This window comes from Gavialis gangeticus, unplaced genomic scaffold (genome assembly GCF_001723915.1).
Source record: "Gavialis gangeticus isolate Ggan-Ray unplaced genomic scaffold, GavGan_comp1, whole genome shotgun sequence".
Classification (NCBI taxonomy): domain Eukaryota; kingdom Metazoa; phylum Chordata; order Crocodylia; family Gavialidae; genus Gavialis; species Gavialis gangeticus.
The window spans coordinates 21,021,689-21,040,240 of record NW_017728993.1 but is presented as its reverse complement, the minus strand read 5'-3'; the positions used below and the strand labels follow the sequence as shown (position 1 = coordinate 21,040,240).

General features: G+C 46.3%; 1 protein-coding gene across 1 annotated transcript in view; it reads right to left on the bottom strand.

The window, feature by feature from the left end:
• The window catches only part of AGBL4 (ATP/GTP binding protein like 4), a 1,816,099-nt gene that overhangs the window by 115,870 nt on the left and 1,681,677 nt on the right, over positions 1–18,552 (bottom strand). The window contains exon 13 of the mRNA XM_019528308.1: positions 7,234–7,396. Coding sequence (XP_019383853.1) covers positions 7,234–7,396 — 163 coding nt within the window. The remainder of the gene's footprint in view (positions 1–7,233; positions 7,397–18,552) is intronic.

Sequence of the window (18,552 nt, the reverse complement as noted above, 5' to 3'; positions counted from 1 at the left end):
TCCAGTTGTTCATAAAAAGAGGTTGCTCAGCCTAAGCTCTGAGTTATAGGGTATTTTATCTCAGGTTTCAAAGTTAAAAGCAACTTTTGCTTCTTTTAATTCTGGTTAAAAAATTTTTTTTTAATTTAATCGTTCAATTAAATGGAAAATGTTTCCATCAAAACATATGAGTTACTGAACCTAAGTGTCCTGGCCTGACTGGTAGCAATCAAAAGTCTTGCTTGATGGCTTATGTAGACTAAGCCCATGTAATCTTAATCAGTTCTACAAGGCAGCAACACTGTTAACATTATATGGTGCCAATTAGCACACTTGGACAGGCAGTCTCGACAGAAGAAAATGAGGATGCAGGGCTCGTGAGCTTGCCCCATGCTGAGATTGCATGGATTTGGTTAGTCAGGGTTGAAGACGCTCATTATTTCATGGGGCTTGAGCCTAACTCGGCCTGGTAAACCTGCCCCTTCCCCACCCATAGGGACGCAGCCTGAGTTGGGGAAGATAGCGCAGCCATTACTCCTCTGCTGCTTCTTTGGTGACAACGATGCAGAGTATTCAGGGTTACTGGGCAGCCCCTGGGAACCACCCCACCTAAAATAAGCAAATCATAGATAACCTAAAACAATCAGGGCTCCTTCCTGCGTGGTGCTGAGAGAGTCCAAGAGTACGAGAGACTGCTAAACCCATCCCAGGAGCTGCTCGATCCCCTGTCGATCAGGTCCTTAACTTGCAAGCTCCTTTTTCCTTTTCATTCAAAACAGAAACACGGTGCATTTGCTGCCATGTGATGCAGTTACCACCTCTGCAGTCTTTAACACGCTTTTAACATACAGGTAAATGATGCATGAATTACCCAGGGCTAGCTCTGACTAAAGCATTTGTCACGTGAAAGCCACCGTGGCATTAATTTCCAAGTCCACACTACAGCGCTAGGCTCCTGCCTCCCATTAAAGGGTTAAGGCTCCAGAAATCGCTTTGCAAATGCCCTCCTGGATTAATATTCCACAATTCAGCAAAACCCAGATTTCTCCCTTCTCTTGAACATATATATAACACCACGTTGCACTTCTCGAGCATCTTTCATCTGAGGATATCAAAGCACTTTGCAATGCAGATGCCAAGAGATACACTACAGAAATTACAGACCTTCCTAACGTGACTGCAATACCCAACTTGAATTTGCATGTCCTCCCTCATGCTACTAGCCACTGCGTGCCTAGACTCACGCAGTCCATAATATGAGGAGTGAAGGCCGTCGAGCCACATGCAAACCCACACATGCACACACGGAGTGAAAAGCCTGCTACAGGGGAGTAAGGTTTTCTGACAACACATTTGCTCTATGCCAGGGATCCCTTTGCGGGGAAGCGGAGCGTGTGCATTGCAATACCACTGTCTACTCTGCACCTTCTTTCTGCTGCACTTCATTAAATAGCGTTTCACTGGTTTTTAATTTCCTTTGAGCGGGTCCCCCGTATATATCTGATATGAACAAACACATAGATTCCTTGTGGGTATGAGCCAACAGCTGCAACCCTGAAAAATATCAGCTTCTTATATCATTAACCGAGTTTCCATGGTGCCCCGAGGCAGAGATATTGATGCTTGACAGCATTATCACTATAAAGTAACTTTACAACTCTATAATTTAACTCTATGCTTTCAGTAATATTAAGCGCATTGGAAATTATGGCTGCAAACTTGCCACCCTTGCTCAGAGGTGGGGGATGGGGCAGGGCTGGGGTTTTGTCTGCTTTATCTCAGACTGAGTCCAAAAGAAAAAAGGGAGGGAAGAGACGGCCGTTGGAAAGGCGGCGTGTGAAACAGCCACTTTCCTCTACCAGCTAGACTTCAACATTGGCTTTAATTTTTATGGAAGCCTTCAAAGGTTTCTGATCATTTTAACTATGCCTATTATGGGTACATGCTGCCCATGGGATGAGAAAACACATGGAAGAAGCATCTCTGAAGGTGCAAGTGGAAAGATAGCACCCTATATTGTAAAGCAGGGTCCAACATACAGCCCAATGGCCAAATCTGGTCCTTGGAACTTCTCTATTGGGGAGGTCAGGGGAAAATGGGGGTGTGGACGGGGGGTGGCCTGCTACACAATCCTTGGGCCCTGGCGGGCAGGGTGATCAGTGGCAGGAGGGGAGTGCAAGTTGATACAGGCCCTTCTGAGGTGGTAGGGGCAGCAGAAGTACTTCTCCGGGGGATGCTCAGCACCCCAAGCTACATGGCCATTGGCAGATCTAAACAACCTCTTTATCCTGCTTTGCAGTGGTCCACCTTGGGGTCACGTGGCACAACTGCAGCAAGCAAAGCCCCATGGCGAGGCACTGAGCACGCTCTGCTTGCGCTGAAGCGCAGCAATAGCGATGCACGCACATGATGCAACCGGTGACACGCACACTGTCACACCATGGTGGCTCAGACGCCTGCATAACTGAATACTTCCCATGGGTAACCCCCGCTAGATTTCTTCGACTATTATAAGAGTACCACCGAGTCCCATCCTGCAAACGCTTGAACCCATCACTTCAGCACTGGTCGCTCTGAAGGAGCTCTCAAGTTTATGGTCTCCTTTTTTCCTTTGTTACCGCTCACCTATGGGCGGCCCATTGCACAGCCCCGGATCCATGTTGACGATGCACAGCCCCGGATCCATGTTGATGATGTCTCATGAGAGAAGGTGTTTTGAATTGGCAACACGAGGTGGAGAACCTGGCACAGCTCCCTTGCCAGCCATTCACAGGTCATGTTGGCAATGCATGCTGCCTGCATCCCAAGTTGCGCTGTAACAGGAAGGGGCTCTTGATGCCCTGCGCGCTCGCCCACCAAGGACTCATCTTCTTCCTGATCTCTAGTGCCTGCGGAAAGCGGATGCCAGAGCCGGAGCATCTTTACTCAGCTCGCCTGCAGAGCCTTTGGGGAAAGTCACACAGCGCTTTACATGCTTCTAGCTCTGCAAATGCCTAGTAAAATGTGGTATTTGTTTAATGGGAGCATATCGGCTCATTTGAAATCTTCCTTACCTGGTGCTGTGCTGCTTTTTTTTTTTTTTTTTTTAATCGGCTACCACCAAATGTGTGCATGTGTGAGAGGGGTTTTAAACAAGGTTTTTCTCTGCCCACTTATCCAGGCAATAAACCCACAAGTCCACAATCCTCTTATTATTAACAGAGTCCATTCACTCTTATCATAGGGTATGCTGCAGAGCTGGGCCTAAAGAACGTATCCCTCGTGCCTGTAGTAAACCAGGTACGTATCAGTTAGACACAGACCCTACCAGCCAAACAGGTATTTCTTAAGGAAGAAAATAACGGACTGCATGGCATTAAAGGGAGGAAGTTATGCCTATGCAGCATCATGCCTGCTGTGAAAATAAGAAAATCCCAAACTGCAAAAATCAGCATTCCTGCAGCAACGTTGAATTCAAGCCTGGCACCTGTATGTAATGCTGATTATTCTTCAGGTTATAAGATACTAACATTCACGCTTATTCTATTCTGTATGTCACCGTCCTGAGCCACGCACACCAAAACACAGGGCACTGGGTTCTGTGACACCAATGCAAAATCCTTCAAGTATACATTTCCTTTTCATTCAAATGCACAGTTTTGGGCATGAAGTTCTACTTAGTTTTAAAATGTGTACATCAGGAGTAACCCTATAAATGGCTAGAAAAGAGGGTATTTTTAACAGAAGACCATTCACTCAAGTTAATGGAAGTAACTGAGAACTGAACTGTACTGCTAATGATATGTCACTTTTTTTTTTTTGCATTTAATCTCCTTTGTTTTTAAGAAAAACTATTGAAAATAAAATACCGTCCATGTTTTTGGATCCTAGAACTTACACAATTCAACTTTGGCTTGAAGTTCACACCTATACGGTAAACGAGGCGTCCCTTTATCTTGATAGCAACCCATCCTGGTAATCATAGAAGTCGGAGGCAAATAAACCACTTTTTACAACTAGTAAAGTGTAAATATTTATCTGCTCGACACGGCTGAAGAAAACATAACCTATTTGAACGTCTGCATCAATGCCTTGTAACTAATGTAAAAGAAACAGTTGCCTAACGAGATCTGTCATCTCGTAGTGAAATGGTGGGATGAGCAGATATGCAGCGTGATGTAATGATGGGAACCACTTTTTCATGTGTACTGGCTTATGTGCAAGATTTTATGTGCCAGCCTCACAAATCAGAAACTGTATCTACAGTTTGTTCAGTTTAGCAAGCTGGGAAATGGGTTTAAGTATACTTGGCAACCTTAGTTGGGTAGCCCGTGGCTTGAATTTACATTTACTGGTAAATAACCATTTGCAGAGAATTCGAAGATCCTCAGCTGATTGCTCTTAAGAAATAACAATATGAATATCCCTAACTGAGTTCACCTGGGTCCACCTTTGAACTCTGCAATAGGAGGCCCTTTTCGTGACGCTCCTGCGCAGTAACTCCAGTTATGGTGTAGTCATTTAGTACTTGTGCATGCAAGTGTCTCATGTAGATGCGGCCGGGGTCTGTGCCCGAGAGGTGGCTTATGTCAGCAGGTGAGGAATGCTGACTGTCGAGGAGAAAAATAAGTCAGATCCATCTCTTAGATCCAGCCCTCCTGAATGTGCACCTCCCCTTCCATAAGTCAAACCAAAAAGAGAAACCTGGATTTGGTGTATTCATGGATAAGGGGCTCACTGGATCATTGCCTCAACTGCAGCCAAACACTCCTCAAGACAAAATGGGACAGTTATCTACTGCATGTGGTTTCTGTATAAAGCCTTGAACCTGTTCCTTTTCAACAGAGACCAAGAGACTTCAATTTAGGTGCTGGATCAAGGCCTAAGAGATGGATCTTTGAAGCCATTACAGCACTGGCTACTACTCTGCCCAAAGTAGCACTGGCTACTGCTCATTTGGATTTGCTGGGCACTTGCACTGTCAGCTCACAGAATTTGACTGGTTATATTTTCTTGGTCTATTTGCTTCATTTCCCCCCCCAAACATAACTAGGTAGTTAACAGCAGAACTCATCTCCTTGGGAGTTAGTGCAAAGCAACTAGCTGTGTCTTTGGTTTAGGACGGAGTGTTAATTAATTACCAATTTGGAGAAAAAAAAAAAAATCAGAAGAGCAATTTTGGCTTCTCTGGGATGTTCCCTTATTATTTTAGTTTTGGTGACAAGCACCTTTGGGACAAGGAGAAAATTTCTCTCCCAAAGAGAGGGCTTGTGCGCTGACGAGCAGAGGGCTCTGGCTTTGTTCACACAGAGACACTTGCACATGAGCAGACATTGCTCCACGGGTTCCCTTCACCAGCTGCATTTGCCCCAGGGAAAAATGAAACTGTCCCCTTTACTCTCACAAAATGCTACCATCCAAAGGTTTCTTCTCCCTCTAGCTTTCACAATTAACCAGTTTAACAAGACTCTACTACTATTTTTTTTTTTTTAAAGTAAGCTCAGCTAGGTCAGCGCAAGATTGGGAAAACCAAGCTGCAGTCTATACTTTCCATACATCATCATCACCAATAATCATGACGATCTGAACCTTGTTTTCTGCTCTCTGGCTGTTGATGGCAATGATGTATGAAGCAAGGGTGATACAGCTCCATCTGCATAAGACAGGTTGATCAAGTAGATTAAAAAAAAAAAAAGCAGCCAACAAACTCACAAAACAAAAGGTGGCTTTGAATAACAAACGGAGCAAGCATGACATGTAAATCACCGAGGGGATGTGTATATTCAAGAGAAGCAAGATCTTATTTGTATAGGGGCTGGCTTCCTCCCTCTACAAAAAAATTGTTCTTGATAAATTGGACCTTTAACAAGAGGATAAATAAGCAGCTGTCAACACAATGAGTGCAAAGCAAGGAGGAAATTTAGAGGCAAAGCTAAAAACCACATCCTTAAAAGGCCAACGAGCCAAAAGAATAAAACAAGCGGTCAAAAGGGAATCGGCGTGACAATTCTGCTCTTTGCTCCCCGACAGTAAGCTGCATTGCTCAGCTCAGTAGTTGAGTTAGGAAATGGGGGTTGGCGTCTACAAGAGACGCTGGCTGCAAGCAGCTCATTAGTACTGCGCAGTAGCGTGGCACGGCACAAAGCATGATGCCACACTACGGCGCAGTAGCAACAAGCAATGGCACAGTCAGCATCACCTGCAAGCCATTTGGCGACGCTCCCGTGCAGTAACTCCAGTTACGGAGTAGTCATTTAGTACTTGTGCGTGCAAGCGTCTCGCGTAGACGCGGCCGGGGTCTATGCCTGACAGGTGGCTTATGTCAGCGGGCGAGCAGAGCTGACTGTTGAAGACACAAATAAGTCAGCTGCATCTCTTAGATCCAGCCCTCCTCAATGCGCACCTCCACTCCCATCAGTCAAACCAACAAGAGAAACAAGGATTTGAGAATCTGTGTTTTTCCTTTGTTTCTCTCCTTTCTCAGCTACTCTCACCATTCTTCTGCTGAACCCTAGAGAATGAATTACACAGGAGAGCCTTGTTCTGTTTGCCTTTTCATACAGGTTTTTTTCAATTGGAAAAAAAGAAAATCCTAAATAATGGCCACACTTCAAATCTGGCCATCACTTACTGTAGAAGGGGGGGAGGGGAAGGACAAAAGGAACAGAAACGGTAAATCTTCAAAAATGCAATTTTGTTTTCAAGTATAAAATATTTTAAAAGAATTAAAATTCATTCTACTCTGGATCATGGAAAATGCAAAAAAAAGTTGACCTTTTTTTGCAATATTGTTTTTCTTTTCTTTTCTTTTTTTTTGAATACAGTATTATTAGTGTTAGTAAAGTCTGAGACCTGGGGGTGAACGAAGCTTTTAAAGTCCTTTTGCTACACAATGGAGACAGTTAAGTCATCTCAGATGGTAGAGAAGATTGTACAATTCATTGCTAGCGATGGCTAGCGGGGAGGGGTTGAGACCATAATGCAAGCAAAGGGCTAACGGCAGAATAAAGAGCAAGCTGAAACAAAGAACTAGAAGGTAAGTACTGTGGTGAATGAACTTGTACTTGAAAGTGAACGGTCTTTCGATCTAATGGGTCTTTTCCTCCTTGAATTCACGCAGTATCAGTATTAGGAAATTCAAGTGTCGAGAACAAATGCACATTTTCAAACGTGTATTTTCTAGTCAGCACATTTTTCATAGTATGGAGGTTTTACCTTAGCTGTCCAGTACCGGGGCCCTCAAAGGCAGAGGAAGGCTGGATTTCAAAAGGATACATGCTTCCTCCATATACGGGACGGTAGACATTGCCCCTCCAACGATGTAACTGTAGAACGAGACTTCCAGAGTGTAGCAGTAAGAAGTGTCATCCAATAACCCACCAAGAAAGCGCCGTCCTGTCCCTGCCTTCACGGCATCTCGGTTGAAGGACGTGCTAGACTGGAAGCAGAGAGAAGACAGAAGAAGTGAACAGGAGCGTTCAAGGGTATGAATGTGACTGGATGGGACTGATGCGTAGCAAAACTCCCGGACCCTGATTCTGATTTATAGCAACCCTCTGCAAAGCTCCTTGAGGCTGTCAGAGTGGAAACGCGTCCGGGTGGATGAGATTTGGGCATGGGCAGCTTAAGGCTCTCCTGGCCACGTGCATTCACAATGCTAGCTTCAGATCGCGAACCTTTACGCATTGTCACCTGAGCTCTTTTCCCATGGAAAAAATAATGCAAAATGAAAAGTTTTCTAACAGGAAGCTGTCCTCTGTGTTAGGCAGGGAAAGACCCTTCTCGTCTCAAGGCTAAACTGGAACAGGTAGTAGTTTCTACAGTGCACCTGCATCACTTCTGTTTCTTCCCTTGTCTGCCCCCCTGCATGCACCCTGGCTCTTCAAAGCAAAGTACAAACCCAATTGTGTGCAAGTTGAAGTCAGCCTTTCTAACCCAGGGTACTGGAGTGGCTCTGAAATTAGGTCACAGAAGTTTTACCCTTTAAATTGCATTTTGGCTAACAACAACAACAAAAAATAACTGCATGGTCCTGCAGTGCAGCAGTTCATGTGATCACTGGAGGTCGGGCTGTAAACCCCAGAGATCTCAGAAGAAAGCTTGGATGTTTTTAGTGAAGTGGCTGATGAAAGAGTTTATATCCTATGTTGGATTTAAACATCTAAGGGCCAAAGAAGGGTTTAGTCTCCAACCCATTCAGTTCTTGCCTCTTCTCTTATTACAGCTAGTCTGGCAATTTATTGTGGATGCCCGTGTTTTAGGAACTGGAGCAAAAATGGTATTTCATGTCCTTTAGGTCAGTTCACACCATCCAAAGGTGATAACCATTTGCCAGTGCCAGTCTGGGATGAACATCAGCCCTGTGACTTGTAAACAGAGAATTTAGGAGGCCTGATTCTGATCTGCTACCCTTCGGAGCAAACCTAGAAATGCACCAGGGAAGATGCTTTGTGATATCCCGTTAGGGTCTCCAGCATGCTTGAAAGCAGCCACTGGAGGTGACTGCCAGAAACCCATCCCCAGGGTGTCCCCAGAGCTCCAAGTTTCTCTGCACTGTCCCAGGGCTTGTCCCAAAGAGCAGACTGCCCTGACAACTCCTTATCCCCACAAGCCTTAGCTGCGCTGCGTTTGCACTGGCCCTCACAGCTGGAGGGTCTCTGCCCACTCCTGGTGGCTTCCCCTTGGGCTGTGAAAGAAAGTGTAGGTCGCTCTCTCCATAGCACAAGTAAACCTAGAACATCACTTGCCCAGAAATCACTCTTTGCCGCAGGCAATGAGCAAAGAGAGAAAACCACAAAAGAATGAATTATGTAGGAGAAGAGAATTGTACAAGCAAAGCTGACCATCAAGTCTGAAGACAGAAACATTAGACAAGTACAGTTTCTAACTCTCTTCTCTGGCTACACCCTCGCCCCCCCGAGACACCTGCCAGCACTTCCAGCGTTCAGCCTTCCTGCTGATTCTGCCAGCCCTGGCTGCTGGGGCCTTGCACCCTCCTCCAGCCTGGGTGGTGGGTGGAGGAGGAATCCCAAAACCTTGATAGACTCTAAAATTCCTCCAAGTATTTTGCAAAATACCCGCTTCCAATGCTCACTATTATTCAGATTGCTCATGAGTCACCAGAACCCTTCACAAAAACATCTCTCTCTGGGGCACCTGGCAGTCATCTAGCCCGATGGACCATTTCTCTTGGATGCCTTTGCTTTTGTGCAGTTGTTTTTCCCCCCCGTTATCAGCAGACAACAACTTAGGTGCGTATCCCAGCAGTGGCCCTTTCTGCCCATCAATTTTCCTTTCCCGGGTATGAAGAGATGCCTAGCAGTTCCTCCTACTCTACTCTCTTTTTTTTCTTTGGCTAACCCAAGTCCCAAGTCACAATGGTATACACAGACAGCACAACATAATCTATACAGTGATAAAAGTGACGTAAACAGATATAGCATAAAATTGGCTTTCCAGTGACACTACACATGCTACATGAGTACGACAAACACAGTGCAATCTGCATGACACCCCCAAACCAGAGCGGGGGTCGTGACAATGACCTCCCGGGTTTGGAGCATGCACGCGGGAGCAGATGGGTAGGGCACGGCCCAGACTGTGGCCACTACTAATTCCCTGAACTCTCCAGGTCTTTTTGCCACATTGGATCTGAAAGCTGACATATTTTATTTTATTATTTTTTGCTTAACACAGTAGCAGGCATTGAGCCCATCTGTTATCTAAAACATAGAAAATAAGGAATTTTGATTTATTAAAAAAAAATTAAAAAATCTAGCAGCTCAAATTATTTGGCTTCCCGTGACTAAAACTGAGAAGATAACAGTAACATTCAAATGCACAACAATTCTTGATAAGTAGCATACATGGGCAGATATAAAGCACAGAAATACCTGCTGCTTTATTAGCATTCTGCATGTTTTAAAGTCTACTGTGTTATATAAAGGTAGGTTTTCTAGGTTAATTGGAATAAGATGGAATTCTGCTTCCTATTAACATTATATGTAGAGGCTTCTGAATGGGACTGGTAATCTTAATGATGATAAGTGTCTTTTGTGGCAGCGGATGAACAAAATGCATCTAGCTTCCAGGACCATGGGTGCAAGACTTGAAGATACTCCGGATATTTGGAGAGGAAAGGAGTAGAAAAGCAAATGGAGGCATAAGGACAGAGCAGAAATTAATTCTGAAGTTAAAATGGGTCTAAGAAGCTGATGATTCCCCATAAAGGAAAGCTCAGAGCAATGGAGCCCACTGGCTTCTGGGATATTAGCATAAACCACTGCAGGGCTTTCAGTGTGGGTGGTGGCAGAGAAATAGGGAGGGTCATCAGTTGATGACCAAAGAGCGAGTACCTCTCTACCTTCCTACAAACTGAACCAAGATTTGGCTTAAGTAAATTATGCTTCCTATTGAGACCAGTGCCAGGGGCAGACTATAATAGCTGAGAACAGCAAATGATGCACCTAAATTCTAGAAGAGAAAAAAAAATTGTAATTTGTACAAATGCAAACTTACTCATCTGCCCTCCATTGCATATTAAGCTTTAAAACAAATTTGGAAGGAAAAAGGTCATTAAAACATGGAGGGCAAATGATACCACATAAGAAACTATTATTTCAGGCAAAGAAGATGGAGTGTAGCTATTTAGGAATTATAGAGTAAAAAAAAAAGAACTGGGTAAAAAGGAAATGACAATAGGCAGCACTGAGTGGAGAACTGGAAGAAAGTTATTAGTGGAGGTCCCCGAAGATGAGTCTTGGGACTGATGCCTCTTTTCATTTATGTCCTTGGCACAAAGAGCAAAAACCCAATAACGAGCTCCGCTGACAATGCAAAGTTTGAATGCATCCTCAAAATAGAGGAGGATCAGATTATCGTAGAAAAAGGCATGGATGACCTCGACGACCAGAGTATCAGAAACGAGGTGAAATTTTGGTGATTCAAAATGCAGGGGACTAATAGCAGGAATGTCTGCTATCAGTCCGAAGCTCTTCAGTTGGAAACAAGGGAGGAGAAAGACTGGATGTATGCGTTGAGCATCAGATGACTACGACTGATCAATGTGACCCTGCCATGAAAGAGACAAATGAGAACGTAGGATGTAGGTACAGGCAAGATATTAGCTGGGGAGAGATGAGAATAGTAATGACACTGCACAAGGGCACTAGAGAGACCTTGGCTACAATTATGAGCGCATTGGTGTACAATCTGTACACAGCTCAGACGGGAACAAGTACAAAGAAGGGCAGTTATGACAGCCAGGAGAACGGACAGCCTCTCTTGAGAGGACACCAGGGGCACAGGTCTGTATCAATTCTATATCGTGGCAGTGTCCTGTCCTGGCACAGATGTCCCCAGACACACCAATGCATGTTCCCTGACCTTCAGTACTCATCCCTCCAGTGGGGAGGTTCTGGGGAGCTGTGGCCTTCAGAGACCCATCTGCTCCCTTTTGCATGCTCCAAACACAGAAAGGATGCCACTCCAGGGCACCCCTCCAAGGCCACACAAGAGCTTGGTCCCCAGCATGCTGGAGGGAGAGCATTGCGGATGGCCCTGAAACGGTCCCACGGCCACAGTGGGAACAGAACATATCCAGAGGGGTCTATGTTGGGACATGCTGCTGCTTCCATGTAGGCAGACCCTACAGGAGTGTGTGTAGATGAAACAGGGGCCCTGAACTGAAGAGGTGGGTTTTAAAAAACACCGCTTCAATTTAGGGCTGATTAAACCCCTGTGTTGGGACCGCAGGCACCCAGCTCAGGCGGTCCCGGGGGGCACTGCAGCTGCAGAGGAAAGCACCGGGCACCCGCACAGCTCAGGCAGGCAGGCTCCAGAAGAGAGGGAAAAAAAGGATCAGGCTCGTCGCTTTTCTTGGGCGGAGCTGCCTTCCCAGGCTGCTGCCAGGCTGCCTGCAGGGCTTCCTGCAGAGCCCAAGCTGCATGGAGCCCGGTGCTTCGCTCCGCAGCTGTAGGGGCAGCAAACTAAAACTCTTCAAAGGAGTTTTAGTTTGCTGCACCCCAAGTCATTACGCCACTGAATTTCCTACAACGGCTGGAATTAATGCACAATACGCTGCCAAGGCATCCAAACACCGACACCATTAAAGCAGTGCAAAAGCATTTAGCCCGCTTTAAAGTGCCATGCACACACACCCCTTGCTTTGTCTGCACAAGGCCTCAGTGGTTAGGTACAAACATTCAAAAAGCTTGAGGCAGAATCGATCTAAGTTACGTGGTTTCTGGAAGCGATGTAGGTTAGATCAGTAGCAAACAGGACGCACATTCACCCTTTGGTGAGGAGGAGGAAAATCTTAGACTGGGTTCTCCCATTTTTAAACCACTCTGTGTGCGCCGAACTTCTGTTCTGTTATGGATATAGACCCGTTTCCAATCACTTATACCAGTAAAAGTGCAATGTCTGTACCTGGCCAGTTTGGTTAACCTAGAACAGGGCAGTCCAACGTTTGAGTGGCCGAGTGGTGCATGCTCTGCAAGTTGTATATGTGAGCAAAAGCAAACAATGTGGTGAGTGTTTGATGTGGTAGCAAAACCAAGATGGACTGGGCAGAAAAAGGAGTGTGAAAGAATGGAAATTTGAAGAAAAATATAAAATCCACTCCAGACACTGATTGTTTAAGTCCTTCAGATGCAAACAACAGAGTTTTTTCCTGTCCCGGTCAGGACAGGGTAGGCAGGAGAGCAGTGTGAGGCTTCAGGGCACTTGGCTCTTCTGCAAAAGAAGAGGTTTAACAGTCTCTGGCATGGTCAGACTAACGTGTTACAGAGTGCGGACAGATGTCAAAAGCCCCTTTCGTGGGACCAGCCTGCAGCTAGACTTCATCAAGCGCTTTTTTTTTTTTGGTGATGGGGGAGGGACAATGCAGGTAAGGCTCATCCCTGGTTTCCCTGGGAGAATCTATTACCCTGAAGCCTTTGCAAAGCTGAATCGAAGCCATCATTAAGCAAATGCACTGAGCCCACACAGCAGGAAAACAGCTAAACAAATATTTATTTCTCCAAGGCTGAACTGCAGAAAAGTGTCAACAACAACAACAAAAGTACAGAATCAGGGAAAAGAAAGCGCCAGGGACTTTGAAGTTCTTGAACGCGGGGATTTGTCTAAAATCAACAGCAATTCATTATCAAAACACAGAGATCCACTACAGCTCGCAGAGTGACTAAGCTCCCCAGCTCCCAAGCGTTCCTGTAGTAGAACAGAAAAACTTTTCTGAGCAAAAAAAGGCATCCCAAGGGTTGGGAGAAGCTAAGCAACAGGAATTCAGGATGATACAACAGTGAAGTGGATGGCCAGTTCATGGGACAAAGCATGGGCACTGCAAACTGGCACAAGGCAATTCCCAAACCAATCACACCTGAGGCTCAATATTGCCCCTGACTCTTACCCCTTGGTATTAACATGACATATTATATATATCTGCTAGGTTATGCCATGCTCCTTTTGAAAAATATAAACTCTATTTCCAATGTCCTCTGGACGGTAACAATCCCTGTATGAGATTCCCATGTTCAGCTTGTTCGGTGGTGCACCAATACTGGGGCAAACTGGGATCCTGCACGCAAATGCTCTTGCTCTCGATACAACGCTGCCTGTAACGGTCAAGCAGAATCGATCGGTACCTCTCTGAAGGTCATGGGTTAAGAGGATGCTTACATTTCCGAGGCTGGGCTGCCCTCCCTGAGCCCCCTGCCCATGGCGCCTGAATGGGCGGTGTAACAAGAAATAATTTTTAAAAAAATAGTTAGCAGTTAATGCACTGAAAAAAAAAAGAAGAAGAAGAATGACACACTTGTCATCAAGGAAGAACAGATGTGCCATGGGGAGGAGGACAGGAGCCCAGAGTATGTCAGATCCATCTCAGTGAAGTGTCCTGTACTAAGCGCTGTAACACTTTCCCTCTCCCTGGATCCTTTTATCAAAGTCTGGGGACGTTAGAACGGGAGCACAGAAATTCGCTGCCTTTGAAATTTCGGCCGTGGAAGACGGTAAACAGCGATAGCACAAATTGTTACTCTTTTGTCATCTTCCCAGCAGCGTGCTCCAAGAGGGGTGCAACCGGCAGCTCGCTTGCCCCTTATGGATCGAACTAATTACTTCCATGGTGTGCCCAGCATCCCCTGCCCTGACCCTGCCACTCTCTCATTCAGTAGCCCACCAAGCAGCTACCGCGCCAGCAAAACTGTTATCTCCTTACTTTTCGGGAGGCACCGAGGAAGCCTCTTACTTCTAAAGCCAACTTAACTCTCTCCTCACACCCACCTCCCACCAGCTCCATTAACTCTCTTAATAGACTGGAAAGTATATACTTTATTGTTCCCCGTGGTAGGCTATGGACTCTGTACCAACAGGGTCTGGGGATGGGGAGGCGATAGGATTCAAGCGGCTTCCCTCCGGCAGCCCGTTTGCTTTAAATGATAGCTAGGTGCAGCCAGCGTCTGCAACACCTGGACTTGCTGGAAACAAAAGGTGAGAGAGTAGAAGTGGGAGGCTGATTTGAAGGAGGAAAGCAGGTAAAGAGGAAAGTGCTTGGCAGCAGAGATGTAATGCACTGCAAATACGATTCAAGTGACCGGCTGGCTCACCTGCAGCTCTCGGGATGCTTCTGATGAACAGAGGGAGGCGCAGCTAATCTCAGCAAATAATTAGCAACTGCTGGGGTGGGGAGGGAGGAAGGGCCCGGTTCAACTCAAGGCAACATGCCACGTTTGGGGGGTTTCCGAGCTTCTCTGGGCCCACCTGGAAAAACGACTCCGGTCCTTCCACACAACTGCTGGATGGACGGCACGTCTCAATATTTTGGGACTGCTGCTCCCAGCCGCAAGCAAGAAGTGCCTAGGCGGGCACTATAATGAGGGAGCATCCTCTGAACCCTTCCGAACCTAGGAAATAACTGAATGTGTGGTCCCAAGTCTGAGCGAAACTTGTGGGGATAGCTGACCGGCTCGCCCATCCATCTCATTCTCCTCCTGACCATGCCACAGGCAGTGCCCGACAAGAGCATCTCGGGAGCACCGCCGTCGCACCGCAACCAGGCTACCAACACTCCTCGCTCAGCACAAGTCTCTCTGTCTTTAAAGGGAGCTTCTACTTGGAGAAATGACAGTTAAAAAGGCACTTTGTTACTGCACACATCTATGCTCCCTAAGGGGGTCCATTATCCCTTCGATATGCCAGAGCAACCCCCATTAGCATTAATGGGAGATATGCACATGCACTGAGGGGATACCAGCCCCTTCCCCCTCTTAAGTGTCTCTTGGAGTCATGCCTACTTAAATTTGCTGACAAAAACATATATTTGTCTGGCCATCAGCATAAGGGCTGAGAGAGAGAAAGGGAGCTGAAGCCCTTCGTGCAAACTGCCAAGCAAGTTCTGCCTCCAGGACCTCTGCAATTATAAGAGCAGTCAAAATCCGTACTGCAAAGTGTCAGGGGATCACCCACAAGGATGGCCCCTCTCCCTTCCTCACTGCTCTGTAGAGTTGTTTGCTATGGGTTTTGCTTGGGCTTGGGTCCACAGACAGCACTCAGAGAGGCATCCACATGGCCCTCCATTCATGCACTTCTGTTTGCCGACTTTGAGGGTGTAACCCTGCGTTGCACCAGCTTGGCACCTGGACCTGCATGCTTTGGCGTTCCTGCACATCCTTAAACCAGGGTTGATGCAAACCCCATTGGAGAGTCTGGGGCTTCAGGAATGAAAGCCCCCCACCGGGCAATAAACTGCAGCGGGAAACCAAAACACATGGTTTCATGCTTGCAAATGGAGGATGAGTGACATGGGAAGGCACAGGAGAGTGCCGGATGGTGAAGCATGGCCAGAGGTCAGCCTGGCAGGAAAGGTTTGCAGCGCGGTGTCCGGACATTACAAATTACAGAGACGGACACAATTTTCAGTAATACCTGCTCTGATTTTGTCAGGAGCTGTAACAGCTTCTCACTTCCCCAGGCTCTGGGTCCTGCCAGTGCTGTGGTTCCCACGCTCTTTAGGCTTTCAAAAACTCACCCAGACACTTGTGAAGTCGACTGGATACCTCTTCTAGGAGAAGGCTTTTTAAAAATAATGCAGCTCAGCAAGCCTGCAGCAACCACACCTGAGGGCTAGCCCACACTGTGTCCTGCTGGAGTCCCATTTGGAGCCCTAAGCTAGTCAACTCCCTTTGGCAACTTTGACACTATCACAATCCATGCTATCTAGAAAACACCATGCCTCGGGGCTTCCTCCTTCAGTCTGAAGTGTGCTTACTCCAGCTTGGCCAGCAGGTAGCTCCAGTGGCACCTCTTCCTATGTGGTGAGGTCCTTCTGACTTTGCATTTCCAACCAAATCTTCCCTGCAGGTCTCCTCCCTATGTGTCTCACTCCTACATGAGCACTTTTCTTCTTATCAGTAGCACTGCTCCAGTAGGTACAATTTCAGCATGACTGGACACCTGACTCAACCACGGGGGCCCACGGACCTCATCATCCAGACGGCAGGTAACTAGGTGTACATAAGGCTGGGCCTAATTTGCTTTAAAGGACCAGCCCAGCCTTTGACTGATACCATATGCATACATATGATCAGCAAATGATTCACTGCGATAATATGGAAAAGAAGAACTGCCCTGTAGAGAGACAACTGCCACTTTATGACACATGTCCTACCCCTGAAGAAGTCAAAAGCAGCAAGTTATAGTCTATTGGTGGCCAACCTTTTTGGCAGATGTGCCAAAAATTAGCCCTGTGCCCTCCTTGAGCGCCACTATAATCCCCTTCTTCTAGGCAATCTGCTGCTCTGCTTTCTGCTTCTTGTCCTGTGCTCTCTGCCCAATCTGTTGCTCTGCTTTCTGCTTCTTGTCCTGTGCTCTCTGCCCAATCTGTTACTCTGCTTTCTGCTTCTTGTCCTGTGCTCTCTGCACAATCTGCTACTCTGCTTTCTGCTTCCTGCCAGATCTGCTGATGTGCTGCCTGTCCCCTCCCCAATCTGCCATGTGCCACCCACAGTGGCTGCCCATGCCACAGATTGGCCACCCCCATCATGGTCTCAGCTCTGAAGAAGAGTCAGCATATTCAGAAAACTCCTTGCATCTTTCAACTCCTCTCTTCTCCCTGATTGCTAATGGAAAATTAAGCATTTTCTTTAAACTACACACTGAAATATCCTCTAGCACTAGTCTTGAACATTACGGTTTACAGCAGTGTTATCAGTGTTGGGAGAGAGAGCTCCTGGGAGCACTTTTACTGTCATTTATACAAACTGCAAGTTCAGGACAGTGAGAGAGAAAGAGAGAAGGCATAGCTATCAACAAGTAGCAGCTAAGAATAATCAGCTAAGAAAGCCTCCTAATCCTACAGTGAAATGGGAATTCCACACTCAATTCCCAGGTCTATATTGTGAGGGTATAGACTTGAGAGCAAGGAGCAGCATGTTGGGACAGAGCGACTCAAAACTTCACCTCCCTCTGGGCTCTCCTACTCCTCTGAAGGCTGATTTATCTGGGCTGGATCTCTGCTGGGAGCAGTGTATGCTTAAAATATATATATATATATATATATATATATAGCTGAGCTATAACATCCATTGGTGGGGGAGAGGGTTAGGTAAAGGACCAAGTCTCTTTCCATTTTTCATCCTCTCTATTTCCCCCATGCTAAAAGAGACTGCAACATTTATAGCTCCATGGAGGCCCCTTCCTTTGCCATGTAGCCATTCAGGATGCAAGTAGCCTGTGCACGGTGCACGGGTATAACAAGGTTTCTTTTACCTTAAGGCAGCAACCTGGTCCCAAATGGTTGGCGTTAGGTAACAAAAACACGACTTTCCCAAGCTCAGTGCATTTTTTTAGGCTAATAATAGCCAAGACAAGTAGTTGGATCCTCAGTTCTTCATCATGTCTGCTGTGGTGTTGGGACTTTAATATTTTAAAGTGTGCGCGCAAACAACATGGCGAGAAAACAATGGGGAGAAAAAAATCCAAGTCTACGTGTGTGTGTCTGTGTGTTTTATTTTTCACTACAAAATTAATTTGAAGACAACCCTCTGGGCCATATGGGACTGGCCTGGCTTGCCGCCACAGTACAGATCAGTCTCATTTAGCAGAGAATCTCCGGCGGGCAGCATTCCTGGAAGATGGACACGCGCACACTCAGAAACATGCAATTTACAGGCTGTTGCCTCTGTCGCAGTACACACTGACCCACAAAAACATATAGAGTGGCATGTCCGAGAAGCAGCAAACAGAAATGCATCCCAGAGGGCTGATAGAACAAATAATAGCTATACCTGTCTTCCTGGAAATGCCCTGGTATAAGACAACAAAGTGGAAGGTAGGATCATTTCTTTTGCACTCTGGGTTTAGGAGATTTCTAGGGGTCTGTTTATCTTGCAGGATGTTAACAAACTCACCTGAACAAAGCACACCTGGGCACTCCACTGGCAAGGATTTTAAAGATACATTTGAGCAATAACAGCTCAAGTGCTTTTGGATTTTGCCCTGGAAGAAGCCCTGTACTGAATAACTCATGGCCTAACCCTGTCTCCAGTCCATTAACCATAAGGATCTGGGACAGAAGTTCAATAAACTGATTTAACC